General features: G+C 38.7%; 1 protein-coding gene across 3 annotated transcripts in view; it reads left to right on the forward strand.

Moving 5' to 3' along the window:
• The first annotated feature begins 587 nt into the window (after positions 1 to 587).
• The window catches only part of Kras (KRAS proto-oncogene, GTPase), a 31,974-nt gene continuing 13,161 nt past the window's right edge, over positions 588 to 19,400 (forward strand). For all 3 annotated transcript variants that reach the window (XM_055605573.1, XM_055605572.1, XM_055605571.1), the window contains exons 1-3: positions 588 to 709; positions 14,230 to 14,408; positions 16,482 to 16,641. In XM_055605573.1, the coding sequence (XP_055461548.1) occupies positions 599 to 709; positions 14,230 to 14,408; positions 16,482 to 16,641 (450 nt within the window). In that variant the 5' untranslated portion in view covers positions 588 to 598. The remainder of the gene's footprint in view (positions 710 to 14,229; positions 14,409 to 16,481; positions 16,642 to 19,400) is intronic.

The raw sequence follows: 19,400 nt of genomic DNA on the forward strand, positions 1-19,400 counted from the left end.
TTACTTTATAAATTAAAATGTCATCAAATATTATCTTTATTTTCTTCGTTGTCTAATTCTTTCTTTACCCACGACACTTCATTGTGACACTAGGCTCCTTTTTTTCTTGCCTATCATGGGAGAACTACTCCAATAGCTTTAAACCAGTTTTCTGTAACTGTTGGCTGCAACAAAGACGCTATTAGGCTGCCTACTTCTAACTTTTAAAATGGAGTCAACAAGGGATACTGCGAGGGTAGGTGTTGGGGTAGCTGCCAACAGGCATATGCACTGTGCCCACAGGGTAGGGTACTGTGCAGGGTACTTGAACTGGGTCATGTCATGATATAGTCCTTTGAGAGCCATTAGCTGCTACAAAACAGTAATCTGGCTGTTTAGATGAAACAAGCTGAATGATTCAAGGTGAAGGAAGTGGTTGCCTGTACTTGTATTAAAGGTTGACGAGGGGAGTTGTGAGTGAAGTCCAATTGCAGTCACTGAATTGCAGATACCTCAGAGTTTTACATGTAAAAGTGAGTGATAAAATACCTGTGGTAATCTGGCATGAGACATGTTCTAATCTAGTTTTGTTTCTATTACTTTATAAGGCCTGCTGAAAATGACTGAGTATAAGCTTGTGGTGGTCGGAGCTGGTGGCGTAGGGAAGAGTGCCTTGACGATACAGCTAATTCAGAACCACTTTGTGGACGAGTATGACCCGACGATAGAGGTAATCTGTCTGTATTCCACATGCGGTTTGTGAAGGGCGGACAGCCATCCTTTGTATGAAACGGTATCTGACCATATTTATATGACTAGACATTTACATTGAAAGTTATTTCAATTACATGTGATGTCCTTTAGTGTCAAGGCTTTGGACTGAGTGATAGGTAACCCTAAATGCAAGGAACCCCACTTCTCGAAAGAATGTCACAGAGAATCAGGTCCGGGGTGCCAGCTGTGTCCTTGCATTTGCATTTGGATACGTATATTCCATGGGTTTGTAAGAGTAAAAAGAATATAGCTTTGCATTTGATCTACACTTGGAAAGTTTTATATTTATGTTGTTTGTTTGCTTTTTTTTGAGATCGGGTATCACTAATGTAGACCAGGCGAGCTTTGAATTCACAGAGATCCATCCACCTGCCTCTGCTGCCCAAAAGCTGAGATTAAAGATGTGAACCACCATGCCCAGCACAAGTTATTCTTTTGGATGTTTTTTATTTTCATGGGTTTCTTGGAATTTTGATGTGACAAGAAAATTTGATTATACTAGAAAAATAGAAGTATTTGATGGTTGATTTTTTTTTTTCAAGCTTAATACAGTTTGATCAGTACAATCTTCAGGATTATTTTTAGACATTTTTCATTTCATAAAAACCAATAAAGGCCAACTGCTAAATAATAGAATTAAAACCTGGAAGAGATCTTGAAAAATCAGGTAGTATGTCCTATTGCTGGCAATAGGTTCAAGTTTTCCAGACCAAAGAAGGGTTTATTAAACCTGCAAGAGCAGCAGGAAGGGCTGTTCTTTAACTGTGCCTGTTAACTCATTTTTCACAAGGTAACTGTTAACACTTTTATGTGTAATCTAAATATATTAAATTTAACATCAGTGAAGTGTGAAATAAATGTTACCTTGCCTTTGAAATAGTCTTTATTGTTAGATTATCTCTCAGGCATCTTTACTGCAGTGTGAAGACATCCTAACCCCTAGCCTTTATTCTTTGTTCTAATGTACCCTGAGGTGGGCCTTAGGTAGCTGAGACCTGGCGTGAAGGCCTGCTCATCCAGCTTCCACCCCTGCTGTGGCGGGCCTCCATGGCATGCTCAGAGGCTATTCTGGCGAGTCAAACCCAGGTCCTCTGGGATGCTAGGCAGTACTCTACCCACCAAGCTACGTCCCTATTTCATGTTCCGACGTAAAAAGAAAAAGAAGTCAGTTCTGAAGAATTTGGCAGAAGTGCCCTGTTATGGGTCTCTGTTATGTCTTGAAGAAACAATGCGCTGTGATGGGTTTTGAGGGCATTGGTGAGCTTGGGAAAATGTTTATGTCATTCAAAACATTGAAGGTTGAATAAGTAACTGCTAGGAAGTGTCAAATAATTTTAGTAGTGCACCACCCTCTGAGAAGGTTTGATCTTGATGTACGAATGGCTTTTATTTGCTTTCCAAGTTGAATAGGTTGCGTCAGTGAGGCAGAGTGCCTGTGCATTCTTCTTCATACAATTGTCAGCCCAGCGCTGGACAGAATTCTGCATTTTTCTTTGAGGAAGATGAAAAAGTTCACGTGTTCTGATTGGTACTCTACAGCCAACGTTACTTGGCATGTTCTACCATTTAAGCTAAGTGTACAAGCAAGTTTTAATAGAATGCATGTGAAGTGCGGAACTTTACCTGCGATTTGGAAGACAATTTCAGCACAAGTAACCACCATTTTCCTTGAAAATCTGAGGGATTCCATTGTGCTTTTTCCTGTCAGGTCATAAAGCTTTATGAATATACACAGCATGCGGTCAGCAATGTAGGAGCATGATAAAGTACAGCTTAAGAAACCTTCAGCTCCAACTTGCCGAGGTGTGCCATACACTTAACACTCCATTATGTAGAAGAAGGTTGTACGTTTACATTTCTAGTCCTGATTATGATTTCTGTCAAGCCAGAAGGCTTGACTCTGGGGAGCACTGATAACCTGTGAACTTTGAAACTGACATTCCCCCAGGTAATTTAGCCATCTGGAGAAAAGTATCTGAGATTACCCCTTATCTCACAAGCTGTGGTGAGTCTGAGGAAACTGACATGATGTTTTCTCTGTGTAGTTCACCTATAAGAAGGGCAGAAGAGCTGAAAGAGATTTGACTGATAAAAATGCCAACTTCCCACAATACAAAACATTTTAATTGGTGAAAAATGTGTTCAGAGAGAAAATCAGAATGAATGAGGAATCTGGGACTGGTGGCAGATGCCACTTTATACTCTGAGGCAGGAGGATTTCTACTTCAAGGCTTGCCTGGGTTACAGAGCAGGTTCAAGGACAGTCCGGGCAATTTGGTGAGACCCTGTCTTAAAGTGAAAAAGAAAAGAAGGGTTCGGGATGTAGCCCATTGGTACGAGTGCTTGAGCTTTGGAATTTGATTAGTTTCTACATTAAAAAAATGGCAGGAATTTTTAAAAATAATTTGTTTTTTTTGTTTGTTTTTTTTTTTTTTTAGTGATTTAGAATTTGTGAAAAATTATACTAGGAGGTGAAAGAGAATAGTCCTTGCTTCTTTTATCTGAAAACTTGTGAGGTATTCTAACTTGCCTAAGGATATTTAGCTAATCAGTGGTAAGACTGCATTTAAACTTTATGAAAACAAGTGATATCTCTACTATGCTAAGTGAAAAAGTAGCTGTCTTTCAAACTAAAAAATTACTTAATCTTCTAAACTATTCAACAGTCTACTGTAATTTGAATTTACTAATGACTGCTTATGGTAGATACATAATAGAAAACTACACAAGTGTGACCATAGAACATGTTAATATTGGAGACAGTGTACAGGAGAATCACCTTGACTTCTGTTCTGAAAGATTTTTATCTTTCATGATGTTCACTGAAGTTTTTCAAAGAAATAATTAACTTGTTAGTGAGACTTGGTTATTACAATCTCAACGAAGTCCCCAAACAATACTCAACTAGAAAAAGCAAAGAAAGAACTACTCAGACTACTCAGAATATCAGCAATTCTGAGTTAAAAGCCTTATGTGCTACATAGATCTTTAAACAGTGCTCAGAATATCAAAATCATGCCCTGGTGGGTTTTTTTTTTTTTTTTTTTTTTTTGGTTTTCAAGTATAACATAGATTTAAAGTTCACCTTTTAAAAGTTGTTACTTTGCATTATGTTATCTTTCTCTAAAGTTGTATTGAAACATTTTGACTTGAAAATAATGTTATTTTAAAAGCAGTTTTGTTTGAAAAAAAACTGTTGCAGTTTTCTTTAAAGCTTTGTCAGTCTCTTCTCCATCTTGTGAGTGCCCTCTACTGGTAACTTTCTTGCTTTCATATTAAATAACCATGAAAGTTCAAGTTTATGTTTTTGTATTTTAACCTATAGATACAACCTGTGATTATATCGGTTTATAAATCTATCATCGTTACTTGGGAGTCTTCTATGTAATTAATGGCTTTACATTTTAAATAGGTTTTACTCTGCTAATACTGATAGAAAGATTACTGTGTCTTCTTAGGCTTGACTAAGCAGGTGAATGTCTTTAAGAGAGGAATAGAGGCTGTGTGGAAGAGCACAAGATGCATTTCCTTTGTGAACACTGGTTGGCTTAGCTTGTTGGATGAAAGGACTGAATTTGCTTGCTGGTGCTGTGGGGCCACTTTATGGACTTTGAAGCATTGTGTGTCAACAAAGGATTCTAGGAAGGGCTTGTCCAAAATGACAAATTGTGAAGGTTTTCATTTTGCACATTAGTTGTGGAATAGTTCAATATTAGAAAAACCACAAATTCAGGCAGTGTATTGAGTATTGAATATTTACGTAATACACATTTATTTAGACATGAATTTTAAAAAAGAAAAAATGTATTGGCTATGTATTTGAGATTTTAACAATGCTTGGAATTCTTTAATTCATAACACATTATTCAAAGCCCGCTTTGTCCCATGAAGTTTCCTTGAGCATTGGCGATACATTGAGGAGCTAACAGGCTAGATTCCGTCCTTCATGATACCTATTCATGTCTTTGGTGTATTTTTAGGAGCAGTATTTAAGTTAGTGATCCACGGCTTTGTATGTTGACAGCTTTAGTTTCTTTCCTCTGGACTGGGAACATAGCCCTTTGTAGAATTCTTATCTGGCATGAGTGCTAGGAACTCAACTCTGGTCTTCTGCATGAGCAATACGTGCTGCTAACTGCTGAGCCACCCCAGCCTCTGCTGCTATGATCGTAACTTGGTAGAGTTAGCAGGGATGAGTGGTGAAGTATTGAGAGAGCGAGGATACATTCAGCAACTACCTTAGAGATGAGGTTCTTGAAAATTGCAAACCCATCAGGAAGGGAAGTCAGGACGAGAACCTCAAGGCAGGGACTAAAGCAGAGGTCATAGAGGAATGCTGCTTACTAGCTTGCTCTCCGTGGCTTGCTCAGCTGCTTATCTTTTCAGGACTACCTGCCTGTGGGAACACCACTCAGAGTGAGCTGACCGTTCTCACATCAATCATTAACCAAGAAAATGTCTCACAGACTTGCCTACAGGCCAGTCAGATGGAGGCATTTTCTTAATTGAGGTTCCTTTTCTCAGTTGCTCCTCACTTGTGTCAAATTGGGAAAACAAAACAAAACTCAAGGAACAACACTCAGACACACACAAAAAAATACTTTTTGAAAAATGTAACATACTTTAATATTAGGGAGGATCAGCATAATTGCTAGGAAGAATATGGAAAGATCTGCACAGTGCTCACTCTGGTGGGTATAATTCCAGCAGACTCTCTGGTCCTCAGAGAGTCTGCCTGGCATCACACACTGAAATGTAAACTGCATTCCTTTAATCAGGTAATTTACCATCTCAGAAATTTTCCTGTGGGTTTAAATGCTAAATGTTTAAAATACATGTTTTAAACAATAATGCTTACTGTGGTGGTGAAGATGTTTAAAACAGAGGCTAGAGGTGGTTCGGTGGACATAGGTTTGGTGCCCAGCACCCTTACTGCGAAGCTCACGCCTGCTGGCTGCTCCAGCTGTCTGGCATCTGATGCCTTCTTCTGGCCTTTACTTGCATACACTTAGGCACATACACATCCACATAAAATTAAAAAAATAAAACATGAAAATATCTACCTTTCTGCCAAGTGGAAAATTAGTGCATAAAATTATAGCATTTCCATACAAGTTATGTTTTCAAATTGTTGGAAACGATTAAGTACGTTTATGAGCACTAACCCTGAATATCGTCCAGTGCACAGGCCAGTCCGTGCACATTGTGCTGGACACTGTTTATCTAAACCAGACGTAATTACTCCTATGTCCTCTGTGGTCTTTCGGTTTTTAAAAGTGAATACACACAAACGTAAGGATATACTCTCGGGGCTGAGGAGACATAAATACTGATTTTACTGAAATACTGATTTTAGAGAAAGAATGTGTAAGTTTTAGAAAAGCGATCAGCTTGTTTCAGTTAGATAGCCCTCTTTTTAAAGTTAAAATGAGTTTAACAGTATAGATTTACTTTTAGTTTAAGGAAATTGACATCAAGGTCAAGTAGAGACTTCTATAAAACCTGAGAATAACATTGGCATCTGTAATTATTAAGACTGGCTCCATGCTCATTCAGCCCCATAATCTTATTTTGGCACACACAGTAATTGGGAGGATACCCTGTGACTTCAGGAGGTTACAGAAACATGCCTTTTAGTGTCCTTGTTTTCAAAATTCTGTTTCTTTGCATTTATTCAGACTTTTGAGCTGATGGTGGTTTTATGACTTAGGAGTATTCTTATTTTCTCTAATGTAAAGTGTTACCTAATTCCAGGAACTCAGAATTTGAAAAATAAGTTTTTGTATTCTTATAAAAAAGGGAATTTAATAATCTCACATTTTGTCACGAGAACAAAGTCTTTAATGTCCTTGTTCCCCCATCAAAGTAGAAATGCTGAACCGTCAGTTTTAGCTCTCCTTTCCTGAGACTTGTCCATGCGTGTTGTGTTTTGACATCGTGTCTAGAACTGCAAAGACCATTCTAAGTACAGATGTCTGGTGACTGTATAAGGACAAGGTGTGCTTCTGGACAGTTGCTAGTGCCCAGTGACCTGGGTCGCACTTTGTGGCCAGCAGTAGCATGCTTGATGTACTATGTAAAAGAATTATAATGAACTTTTATAGCACTTTTCATTTTATGAGGGGATTTTTGTTGTTTTTAATACTCAACTGGATATTTGTCCTCAGTATGATTATATCCATTTTTATCACTGAAAGAACAATGGCTTAGGGTAGATGGGAGATGAAATAGTTTGCCCTGTCTGTACCATAAGGAAGGAAGGTTATGTAGATGTCCATAAAGACTCCAGGCCTCTCTCTCACTTCGATTTCTGTCCTAAGCACTGAGACCTAAAGCATGTCTTTAGGTCCTTGTAGGGCAAACTGTAAACATCAATAATTAAAATTACATTCATCTACATTTTGCCTCTGTCTTTAAAACATTCATCTGAAAACTGTGTAGAACAAAATTACCTTTTAAAGTATGCAGTCAGTGATGGCTAATCCTTTCTCAGGGTTATCGCCATCACTGCTCTGTAGGTCCAGAATATTTTCATCACCGGAAAGGAGCCCCATACCCATTAGACTTCATTCCCCAGCCCTTCTCCTCCCAGCCCCTGGAAGCCACAACTTCTTACTGTTTGCATGAGCATATTCTTGATAGGTCATATAAATGGCCTCATACATCATACAGTGTCACTTTTTGGGTCTGATTTTTTTTCTTTCTTTCTTCTGGACACAGGATTTCTCTATGTAGCCCTGACCATCCTGGAACTTGCTTCATAGACCACCTGTCTTGAACTCACAGAGATTCACCTGCCTCTGCCTCCGGAGTACTGGGATAAGAGGTGTGTGCCACCGCTGCCTGGCCATGTGTCTGATTTTTACATACATGTTTCCAGGGTTTGTCCTTGTTACAGTATTAGCATTTCATTCCTTTTTACGGCAGGGTAGTACTCTCTTGTAGATACTCTGTATTTTGTTCGTTCATCAATTGGTAGACATTTGGGTTCTCCTTTACAGCTACTTTGAATAATAGTTCTGTTGTATATTTATGTTCAAATTTTTGTGTGACCATCTCTTTCAGTTTCCTTGAGATTGGCCAGGTTTAACTTGAGAACCTACTAAGTTACTGTTCACAGCAGCTGTGCCTTTTCTGCGTCCCTGCCAGCTGCCTGTTAGGGCAGCTGTGCCAGTTCGGCAGCTAAGAATTCTCCGTCCCTGCTGCTTTTGCTACCTTGATAACATTCTCTTGTCTCTTGTAAGGATTTCCTTATTCCCTCAGTTCCTTCTCTCTCTTTTGTTTTTAACAGTTACTGAGGTCAGAAGTGCACTAGGTATTTCCACATTTAATAAGGATAATTAGTTAATTTGATATTAGAAGACAACACTGAAAGTATAGTCAGGGATTGCAGCAAAGATTTGGGGAATAATGGAATTAACACTTCAGAGGCTTCACGTGCAGCTATTCCTGGTACCTCTGAGTGTGTGTGCTGAACTGAAGCAGTATCTAGAAGGGTGGAAAGAAAGGTTCTCCCTGTCCACAATTTGTTACAGTACTTGCAGTCAGGTTGGAGAATCTAAGTGACCCTTCCTACCCGAAAACATTTCAGAGATGATCGGACAGGATAAAGTGCAGTGTTCCTTAAATGCAGTGTGTAAGACTCTGGAGCTGGCTTTTGCTTGACTGCCCTGTTTTACTCCCTGCTCTTTACCTTTATTCCCACTACACTAAGAGGAATTGAACTCTGGACTTATGGTACTAAGAATGGTATTCTGTGCTTGTACGCTTTCTCTGCTGCTGTGTTGAGTGACCTCCTCTACTCTGTCTTTAAGTCAAGTCTCTTGGATGGCAGCTGCCATTACACTTTGTCCTGCGTACTAACATATATTTCTATGTGCTTAATTGCTTACATGCGTTTCTTTTCCTCTGGATCTGCTTTCTCCATATCCAGGCTGAGCTGGCTGTGGTGGTGCACACTTGTAGTTCTGTCACTGTAGACTGAGGCAGGAGGAATGTGAATTTGAGGTCAGTCGTGCACTACATGGTGATACTGTCTCAGAAGAACAAACCCACCAGAGAGGCGTGGCCGTGCGTGCCTTTTAATCCCAACACTTGGTGGCAGGGGTAGCCCATCTCTGAGTTCTAGGACAGCCTGTTCTTCTACTAATTTCCAGGACTACCTATTTCAGGGAAAAATGAATGAATGAATGAATGAATGAATGAATAAATAAATAAATAAATAAATAAATAAATAAATAAATAAATAAAAAGAAGAAGAAAAAGAAAGATAAAACAGAACCCCTTTTTGTTTGTTTCTTTTCGAAACTGCATATAGGTTGAAAATGTTACATTGATTTCACATTTCAGTTTCTAGAATTTTGGAACGTTTGTGCAAACTTTACTGTTTGAACATCCCTAATCCAAAATTTTGGACTTCAGGACATTTCTGATTTTAGATTAAGAAGCAGTAATGCCTGGCACAAAGTGTGACTTTCAGGATTGCAGTAACTATCCCTGGAGTACAGCAGAGTAGGTAGGACTGAACTTAGAAGCCTGTTTACTCCACATTTCCCTTCCCCTGCGACTCATTGGAGACTTCTGGAAGAGTCTCATGCAGCCAGGCTGGCCTTGAGCTGAATTCTCTAGACTCTGACCTCTTACCTCAGCCTCCCGAGTGAGTTCTGAGATTACAGACATGTGCCACCCAGCCCCAGCCTTGGCTCCTCAATTTTGTTTTGTTATTATTCATATCAAGCCACTTGTATGTTTCTAGCTATCTTTGAAAACTGACCGTAATAAGCAGTGGTATGGTACACACCATTCTTTAATGGATTCAAATCTTGAGTGCTGGACCATTAACAGAAAGTAATTTTCATAATTTCCCTTGTAGATGTTACAGCAGTGAAAAGTTCTTTAATACAAGTTAAGAAAACAGCAAACTACTGCAGAAGTAAATCCCCAAGTAACACAGGAACTGACGTTTCAGCAGTGCTGTTGAATGAAATAGTCCCTGTAATGTGCGTATTGCACCGTCTGGGTGAAGTGGCTCAGGACTTATCGGCTGCTGTGATCACCATTAATACTAGTGGGAGTCCGCTCAGTGAAGGCTCCATTAGCTTACGCTTTCTGCTTGCTGTTGCCTGTCTTTCCAGGTGATTATTCTAGAAAAATGAGCATGCTCAGTATAATTAAGCTACACTAGAAACCACAAACTGTATTCTGGTCATTGGGTTTGTCTTGTCTTGAGTGACCTTCCCCCCACTATTCCTCTTAATGGTTCTACAGATAAAGTTTATGTTCACTGAAAGGTTAAAGGTGGGCAAACACTTTTAAAAACTCATACAAGTTAATATGAAAAAGACGCAAAGAGAACAAGGCATGGCACAGCAGAATTATGAAGATACAAAGCCTAACATTATTCCTCAAATAAAGCCACAAGAGTTTTTAGCTTATCAAAACATTATTTAAAAATTGAAATACAAAATCTTTGTTAGTGACGAGTGGGTGTGTTCTCATTGTTGCTTGGGAAAGTGATATAATGCATAGGCTTTTTAGTCACGAACTTTTTTTCTTTTTTAAAATATACTGAGTTTTCCCAAGTAGTCCAGGCTAGTATTAAACTCACTGTGTAATAACTCAGTTGACCTCTTCCTGCCGTGGGATTACAGATGTGCGCCTCAAAGACTGGCTGTTTTGTCATATCTTAACCTTTGTACCTCATTGGATGTCAGTCTTCGTGATCCATAATTTAAAATACTTGAAAAACTCAGCTTTCTCAGTCTTATTCTTTTCTATATCGTAAATGTTCTAAAATAGTACATATTATTCTGATTGTGTCAACATTATATACTATATATTAAATTTGTTAGTATTTTATAATTAAAAATGACTATTATCTTATTAAAATTCATCTTTTAAAAAATTATCTTAAACTTACAGTTTTAGAAAACATTTTAAAATACTGAAAAATATTTCAACCTGAACTGTTGATATAAAAAAAACTCTCCTTGCAAACTAATACATTGGAAGCAATAGTTTTTGTATGGTTTCACTTCATATAAGCAGTATCTTTAGCATAGAATATTTGCAAGATGTACAATCTTAAAAACAATTTGTTGTGTTTATATTAATGCAATTTTAATTAAAATTATATTTAGTTTTTTGTATTTGCATATATTTATATTAAACAGATGCCTCTATTCAACAGATATTTACTGGTTTCTGCCATATTTAAGACTTAGCACTGGCATGTCTTGGTGAGCAAAATAGGTGTAATCCTGCCACTTTCAAGGTTAAAGCCTAATGGGCGGTGGGCAGGCGTGGCCTTAGCATGGCACAAAGAAGACACTGGAAATGCTGGAGGAGAAGAGCTCTTCAGATGCTGTTTTTAAGATATAAGGGGATAGTACTGAGAGACTAAGCAGGCGACATGATAGTCCTCTAAGAGCGGTTCTCCGCTTCCCTGAAGAAAGCAAATCCTGGGAGTACAGGAAGCATACCAGTGGCTGCTTCAGACAAGGCAGCCGCCATGGACTGTGTCCGAGTCTGTGTGTGTGTGCACACTAGGGCTGACTAATGGGGTGTGGTGGGGGTGGGCGCCTGAGTTTATGAAGTATTTGGAAAATAGATAAATGGTGCAGTACTGTGAGCTACCTTGTACATTTTTGTGTGCTGCATTAAGTAAATGCAGCATCGCTTTCCGGAAGAAGTGTGCCTCATTTGATCACCAGAAGTGTTTTTGTTCCACCTGCAGGGCCTTCTTGCCTGCAGGTTACATTTCACTTTGAAGTCTATGCTGCTTCACAGATGGGAAAAATGGTGCTTTTGCTGCTGAGAAGGGGTACATAGAATAACTTTCCCTTATGTGTTCTTTTATTGGGCCGAATGACTTTAAGGGACTTTATTTTGTCCTAATTTCCTGAGGATATTCGTAACTTACTACCTGGTGTACCTTCTTTGAAGGCAGGAGATAACACTACTTTAAAATGTGAAATATGGGTGCTTTTCTTTGCTCCATCATTAACTAGTTTTCTTGTAGAATCTTTTTAGATTGGTTGAGCTTTAGTAATATGTATGTTAATAATATGGTGATTATTTTTAATGAAGGGAATAATTGTTTTCAGAATTCTTCAAATTTGTGAAGTTATTTTACTGGCTTACCCACAGGGATTGGCAGACTTTTCTGTAAGGGCTACATGGATCTTTGTCTCATCTTTGGGGACTTTGAGTTGCTGGTTTCAGAATCATTTGAATGTGTAAGAGCTAGTTCTTAGGGGAGACAGAAGAGTGGGCAAGATAGATCTTGGCCTGTGGGAAAGTGTGTTAAGCTTTCGGTTAAAACCTCTTGGGATTTTAGATGCCATGTTTATACAGAGTTTTGTTTTTTCCTACTTCTTCTCAATAACGTGAAATTGAAACAAAATATTTAGCATATATGTAATTTTAAGTTAGTTTATTAATTTTGTGTTCACACTCTATAGTGTACGCATTGGTCAAAAAACAAATCATAAGTGTTGGTTCTCTGCTTCCACTGTGTGGCATCTTGGGACCAGTCTCAGGTTGGCAGGTTTAGTGCCAGGTGCCTTTACTTGCTGAACGTCACGTCTCCAGCCCTAAACACCACTTTTGTTGTGCTTGCGTTTTCTTTCTTTTCAGACCTGTGGCTTTTTCCAGATCACACTTTGTTATGTAGCACTTTGGACCGTTAGTTTTGTCAGGTTACCCTGTCTTTGATGTAGCACAGGAACTGCATGCTTCAGGATACGGGCTGCAGTTAAAGGAGCTTTGCATCGACTGAATGTTTGACGTAAACCCATTGTTACAAGTAGGCTGTGGACTGTCCTTGATGACAACTGCATGTGGCTCAGAATTTTGCTGTCAGTACTGTCAGGCAGGGATCAGAGTGGGGTCAAAGTAAGACTGCTTTCCCAGTGTCTTGGTCCCTTGGCTGCAATGTTCATCACAGAAACATCTTACAAAACACCTGCAGAGGCAGCTGGTATTTTATGTTATTACTGTCAAGTTTGTAAGTTGGTGGGTATCGGGACATACCTGTATGTCAATACTTGGGAAGTAGAAGAGGCCACAGCATCAGGAAAACAGATTCAGGAAGTAAAAGCAAAAATTGAAACAAAAAATATATTTAGCATAGTATTCATTACAAAAGAGAGACAAGCAGGAGCTGAATCTCTGTAAAAGTTATCTCTGTCAAGGACATGAATCTTGGGGCTGGTGAGATGGCTCAGAAGATAAAGGCACTAGCCATCAAGCTTGATGATCTGGGCTCATTATTTATAAATTAGTTGATTTGACACCTAAGTCATCATGACTATGAGTTGTGAGAGCTATTTCATAGAATTAATATTCAATAAATTTTATTTAATATATACAATTACAAGTTTTAGTCTTTATATAACACCTGTTGTGTATGAATATGTGCTGTGAGTGTGCATGTACCTGTGTGTGTAAATCAGTTTGCCACTGGCCTTTTTTTGTTTGTTTGTTTCGGTTGTGAGCCCAGCTTTTAACAGTGAGGCCATCTCTCCAGCCAAACCCACTGGCTGGTTTTAAGTGTTCAGTTTAGTGGCATCATTATATTCACAGTGCTGTGTGACCATTACCATTATTTGCATTTAGAAATTTTTTTGCTCTGTACCCATTAAACAACAGCTTTAATTGTCTTTCCCTCATTCCTTGGGGGAACTTCTGTTGTTTTTGTCTCTCTGAGTATTTGCATTCTGTGTGTCTAATATACATGAAATGTTTGCTCCTCTGATTTATGCTATTTAGCGTATGTATTCAAGACTCACCTTTGTTGTAGCATGTTTTCAGAATATTTTCCCTTCTTATGACTGAACCATATTCTATTGATTTACATAATTACATTTTGGTTATCCATTTGTAATTCAGTATGCCCTTAAGTTGTTTCTATGTTTTGGGTACAGAGTCTCTGCTTTCATTTCTGGATATACATACCTAGGAATTGAATTGCTGGACCATACAGTAATCCTACATTAATTTTCAAAGCCAAACTGTGTTTCTACTGCGCCTGTACCATTTAGTATTCCTAGTAGTACTGGCTAACAATTACAGTTTTTCCATATCCTTCCTAATACTCAAACATGTTGTTTTCTGATTTTTTTGTTTTTGTATTTGGCCAGGGTTACATTAATACGGGATCTCACTATGTAGACTTGGCTGGCCTGGAACTTGCTGTGTGGACCATGCTGGCCTTGAACTCACAGAGTTATGCCTGCCTCTGCCTCTGGAGGTGCTTGCCAGTGGCCATCCTAATGGGCACAAAATGGCATCTCATGGTTTTGATTTGCATTTCTCTTAATGATGTCTTCAAGTGCTTATTGGCCGCTTGTCTGTTTTGGAGATTATCTGAAGTGCTTTGCCCATTTGAACGGGGGTCATCTATCGCTGGGTTGTTTATGTACACCTTTTAAAAGATAACGCTGTAATAATCAGACTGTGTTTCTACCTTCTCAGGATTCCTACAGGAAACAAGTAGTAATTGATGGAGAAACCTGTCTCTTGGATATTCTCGACACAGCAGGTCAAGAGGAATACAGTGCAATGAGGGACCAGTACATGAGGACTGGGGAGGGCTTTCTTTGTGTGTTTGCCATAAATAATACTAAGTCATTTGAAGATATTCACCATTATAGGTGGGTTTAAGTTGAATATGAAAGTTGGCATGAGAAGTAATGAAAGCTTTCATTTATTGATTCTTTGCTAATTGTTATGCCTGTATGATCGATTTAAATTTGAAAACATTTATGTCAAGTATGCAGAATTTTGTTTTACACATGCAGCTCTTAGGGTTGCAGCCGTTGTATAACTTGTCCCACTTTGTACAGAGAGCAGTAGTGCTGGCTGAGAGCAGGCCTGTCTGATGCCAGGACCTTTGTGCTCTTACATACCCTACACTAGAGAAGTAAGGCTTTTTACCCTTGTAGATACATCAAGCAGTAACAGAAACATGGAAAGATGGTTTGAGATGGTACCACCCAAATGATCTTAAAAATAGCCATATTTTATTACAGGATTTCATTGGTTAGATAAGTAGTGGCCTTAAGTGGTTTCTTAAAAATACATTTAGATGGCCTAAGAGGTTGAAGAACTAGAGCAATTGCTGGTTTTTAGTTTAAGAGTGGGACAAAATGTACATAAGATTACTTACTCATTACTTGAAATATATTTTACATTCTTTCCTTCAGGGCTTCACAGTCATTACACTGACTATTAAGCACTTAGCACCCTTCCTGGCTGTGCCACATAGCAGTGTGCTAGCCTAGTGGAGAAGGGAGGAGCAGTTGCCTGGCTTGGGGGCAGTGGTTGGGAAAGCACTTTTCTGTAGCGTGTGCACTTGGTCAACAGAAGACTCGGGAACGAGAGCCGCTTCTACGGAGCTTCCATGCAGCGTCTTAGACATTTGCAGGGATCGTGGAGGAATACGATTTTATTCCAAATTCAGGATTTATTTCAACGTTACATTGACAGCAACACGCAAAGGGACTTTTAACAGAACTCACATTGTATTTTCCTTTAGTGTTGCTCTTTTTAAGAAAATCAGTCTTCAGGGCTGGAGAGACGGCTTAATAGTTACTGACATATGTTGCTTTTCTAGAAGACCCAAGTTAATCTCCAGTCTCCATGTCATACCTCTCATAAGCACGTCTTAAGTACAGGTTCAAGGAATTTGATGTTTTTGGCCTCCACTGGCATCTGAACTCACATGCACATGCTTGCGCGTGTGCGCACGCGCATACACACACACACACACACACACACACACACAAACACACACACACACTCATACACATGTTCATGGTTAAAAGTTAAAACTAAAATCAATCTTTCCAATGATTGTCTTTCTGTCCGAGTAGTGCAGTAGTCCTTTTTACCCGTTGTCTTATCTGATGTTTTATTCATGCTCACCTAAGTCTGAAAATATGAAATGGAAATTTAAGTCTTGATTAGCTTTTATTACATACTGTTAACAATTTTTGTTTTATTATCTCTTACTATACCTAAATTGTCAATTAAACTATACTGTTGACATGTACATATAAGAGAAAATAGTATATGAAGGGTTTGGTACTATCCCCAGTTTCAAACATTTGTTCAGGATTCTCAGAGTATTTGCCAACAGATAGTAAGCAACTGTCCTCTGAATTGTCAGAATTAAGGTGGTGCTGATAAATGTTTGGGTAAAAAGAAACACAAACTTTCTCTTGAGACAAGGTTTCACTATGTGGCTCTGGCTAGCTGGCTGGGAACTCACTTATAAACACCAGACGCCTAGAAATTACAGAGCTCTTCCTGCCTCTGCCTCCCGAGTGTTGGGATTGAAGGCGTGTGAGCCACCATACCCATACCTAGTGGATGAACATATTTTTAAGTGTACATAAACATGTCTATGTGCCATGGGTCTAAGGTAATGTTAAGCATAGCACTTTTGGTTTGAAATGTTAGTATGTTTCTTACTGTTTCATATTGCATGTGAATGAACCCTCTCTGTGGTGGTTGAGATTGTAGCAGTACTGGAGTTTTGAGCAGATAGATAATATTTTTGTCTTAGAGGGAAAAGACTTAAGAGAAGTGAGGAAATTTTGGCCAAGTGGAAGCTAGGATTCATATGAAGAAACTCTTCAGTAAAGTTTTGTAAAATGGAAGTTGAGGATGAAGTTTGAAATATTTTTTGTGTTACTTACGTTTCTGTTTTGTTTCTTCCCCAGAGAACAAATTAAAAGAGTAAAAGACTCTGAAGATGTGCCTATGGTCCTAGTAGGGAATAAATGTGATTTGCCTTCTAGAACAGTAGACACAAAACAGGCTCAGGATTTAGCAAGAAGTTATGGAATTCCATTTATTGAAACCTCAGCAAAGACAAGACAGGTAAGTAAAACTAGAATGAATGTAAGTCTGTATTCTGCAGAATGTTTCAAATGGTTTTAACCACTAATCTTAACTTCCTAATGGCATCTTTGGGGGTATGTATGCTAGCACAATTGTTACATGTTAATCATTTCATGTGATTCACCACTCTTTATTCTAGCATAGAAAATAATGTTTATTTGGCAAATGTCTGTAGAGGAATTTTAATTCAGAACATGGATGATCTGGCAAGAGATCACATCCAAAGACCTTCTAGGTCCATGTGATCTCGCTAAAATACAAACACCTTTAATCCAGGAGACAAAAGCAAGCAGATCTGAGTTCAGGGCCAGCCTGGTAATAGAGCAAGTTTCAGGTAAAGAAAAGCTTAGGTCCAGGCCTAGTGGCACATGCCTTTAATCCCAAACAATGAAGGTAAACTATCTTTAGATAGTTTGTAGAAGGAAGCACCCATCTTTGAAAGAGATATCTAGTTAAGTGGCCGAAAAAGTGACAAATCACAGAAAGACTTGACAGATTGGCCCAACTCTCATGAGAACAGAAAGAAAAGGGAAGCTTCGTAAGGGGCCATGCAGAGAGAAAGAGAAGAAGTCCCTGTCTATTACAGGGACAGTAATAGAGAGACAGGTGGCAGGGAAAGAACACAGTTGAAGGTGAAACAGGCCAGAAGAGTAGAAAAGATTTGTGGAGTTAGTTTGAGGCCAAACAGAGCAGATCAGAGGCCTAGAGAGAAGCCAGATCATATAAGTCAGCTGGGAGAAGAGTTTGAGCCAGAATAGCTGAGTTGAACCAGCCAGCCCAGAGCTCAGAAAGAACAAGAAAAGGGTGAGCTTATTCAGAAGTGAGTCCCAGAGGTTGGAAACATTCTAGGCCTAGGTTAGATCGTATGGAGGCTAGAAGCTTCCAGGACTAGGCCTAGGCTAGCAGGAGGCAGTAAGCCTCAGAGACATCAATTGAGACAGACAAATACAGGTTCCTTTTACAAATGTCTTCTCTAGAGTGGACAGTACTTCTTCTCCAAGGACCATGATATTACTTCGGATTTCCTTTCCTCCTCCTCCTGCTCCTCCTCCTCCTCCTTCTCCTCCCCACCCCCATCTCTCTCTTACTGTGGGTCCTGGGCTTAAACTCTGAATCTCATAACTGCCCTCCAGGTGCTGGCATTACAGGTGTATTCCACTATGCCTGGTATTTTGTTTTCTTTTCATATTGGAAATTTTTCTTCTGCCTAGAGTATATTTTACTTTTAGAGTTCAAGAAATGTGGAAAATATTTTACATTTAGATGATAATGACAAAGAATGATGGAATAAAGTTTGAGTTTCCTATTTTAGAAGCAGTTTTAAAAATTTGTTTCTGGATTAAATGTTGTATTTGAAAAATTATGTTTTGGCAGAAAGTTTTTGAGGATCTATTTATTTCGGGAGAAAGCTCTGATTAAAGTGAGGGAGTATTTATAAAGTGAATGGGCATTCTTAAAAAGTGAATTTCTGTAGTGTGACCATCACATGGCCTCTTCTGTGTACCAGTTTGTTCTCAGTTGACTTACAGAGACTTGATATTATACATCACTTGGCTTCACGGTAGAAGAGCTGTTTCATTCAAGTCCATCCCACATTCCAAAGATGAGGTTTGATTCTATTCCTGTTTCATGGTCTTCTTGATTTTCTTCAGAAGCAGCTCAGAAAACATAATTATAATATCTGTAACTTCTCCTTAACATTTCTTATGAAATAATTCAATATTAAACGTAAGGAATTTTATTGAAAACATACTACATAGATTTTACCATTAACCCTTTGCTACTTGCAATGTCTAAACTTGTAAAGGTACCTTTCATACTAGTGCATATTGTGGTTGACATTTCCCAGAGAAAAGGAAAAGCTTGAGACTTGATTGCAACACAGAAGACTGTCATACTTGGCATGCACGCATGTCAGCTGGCCTTATTAAAGCCAGGACTGTGGTCCAGTGAACCTGTGGGGAAGCCGTGACTTGCTTGCTTTGCCCTGTCGGGTAGGGTTGGCTTGGGAGGCAGGCTGCAGTTTTAGCAGGAAGGCGGTAGAACACAGTGAAAGGAGTTTCTTGGTCTCATCTCAGTGTAGCCAAGTGTAGCTCTTAGTGTCTCACCTGGTAACAGTCTGAGATAACTGCATTTAATTAATTCATTGTTTGACATTAACGCTTTAGTGTACATTATTGATTAGTGTTCATTATTGATTAGAACACTACCTGGCTTCCTTTTAAAATAGCTTTCTAGCTTTAACATTTGCTTTGTGACACACACACACCTATATCTTTTTAAATGGTTTTGCTTTCTTCATTTTTGTTTGGTATTTAGTTACGGCCCAGGTAAATCTCAAACTCACTATGAAGGAGAGGTTGGCCTTGAACTCTTGACTGCCTCCCATGTGCTGAGATTACAGGCATTTGCCACCACACCCAGCTCACTTTGTCAGTTTAAAAGGTATATGGTACAGAAACAGATGAACTTAAGTTTGCTTTTTAGATAATCTGAGTCATCTACAGAGTCATGTACAGAGGTAAGATAATATAGGAACTTCCTAAGCAGTGCTTAGCCATTCTTGCGTTTATATCTTAATTTAAGGATTTCTTTTATGTAACAATATGTGGCTAAGCTATAACTTAGATATCACTTTTCAGTGGGCTTGTTGATTTATTTAGAAATTAATTTGCTGTAAGTCAATACTATTTCTGGAAATTAATATTTATAAAGTTTGAGAAGATTCTGAAGAGTTA

Source organism: Psammomys obesus, unplaced genomic scaffold, assembly GCF_907164565.1.
Source record: "Psammomys obesus unplaced genomic scaffold, mPsaObe1.curated_primary_1811, whole genome shotgun sequence".
Lineage (NCBI taxonomy): Eukaryota > Metazoa > Chordata > Mammalia > Rodentia > Muridae > Psammomys > Psammomys obesus.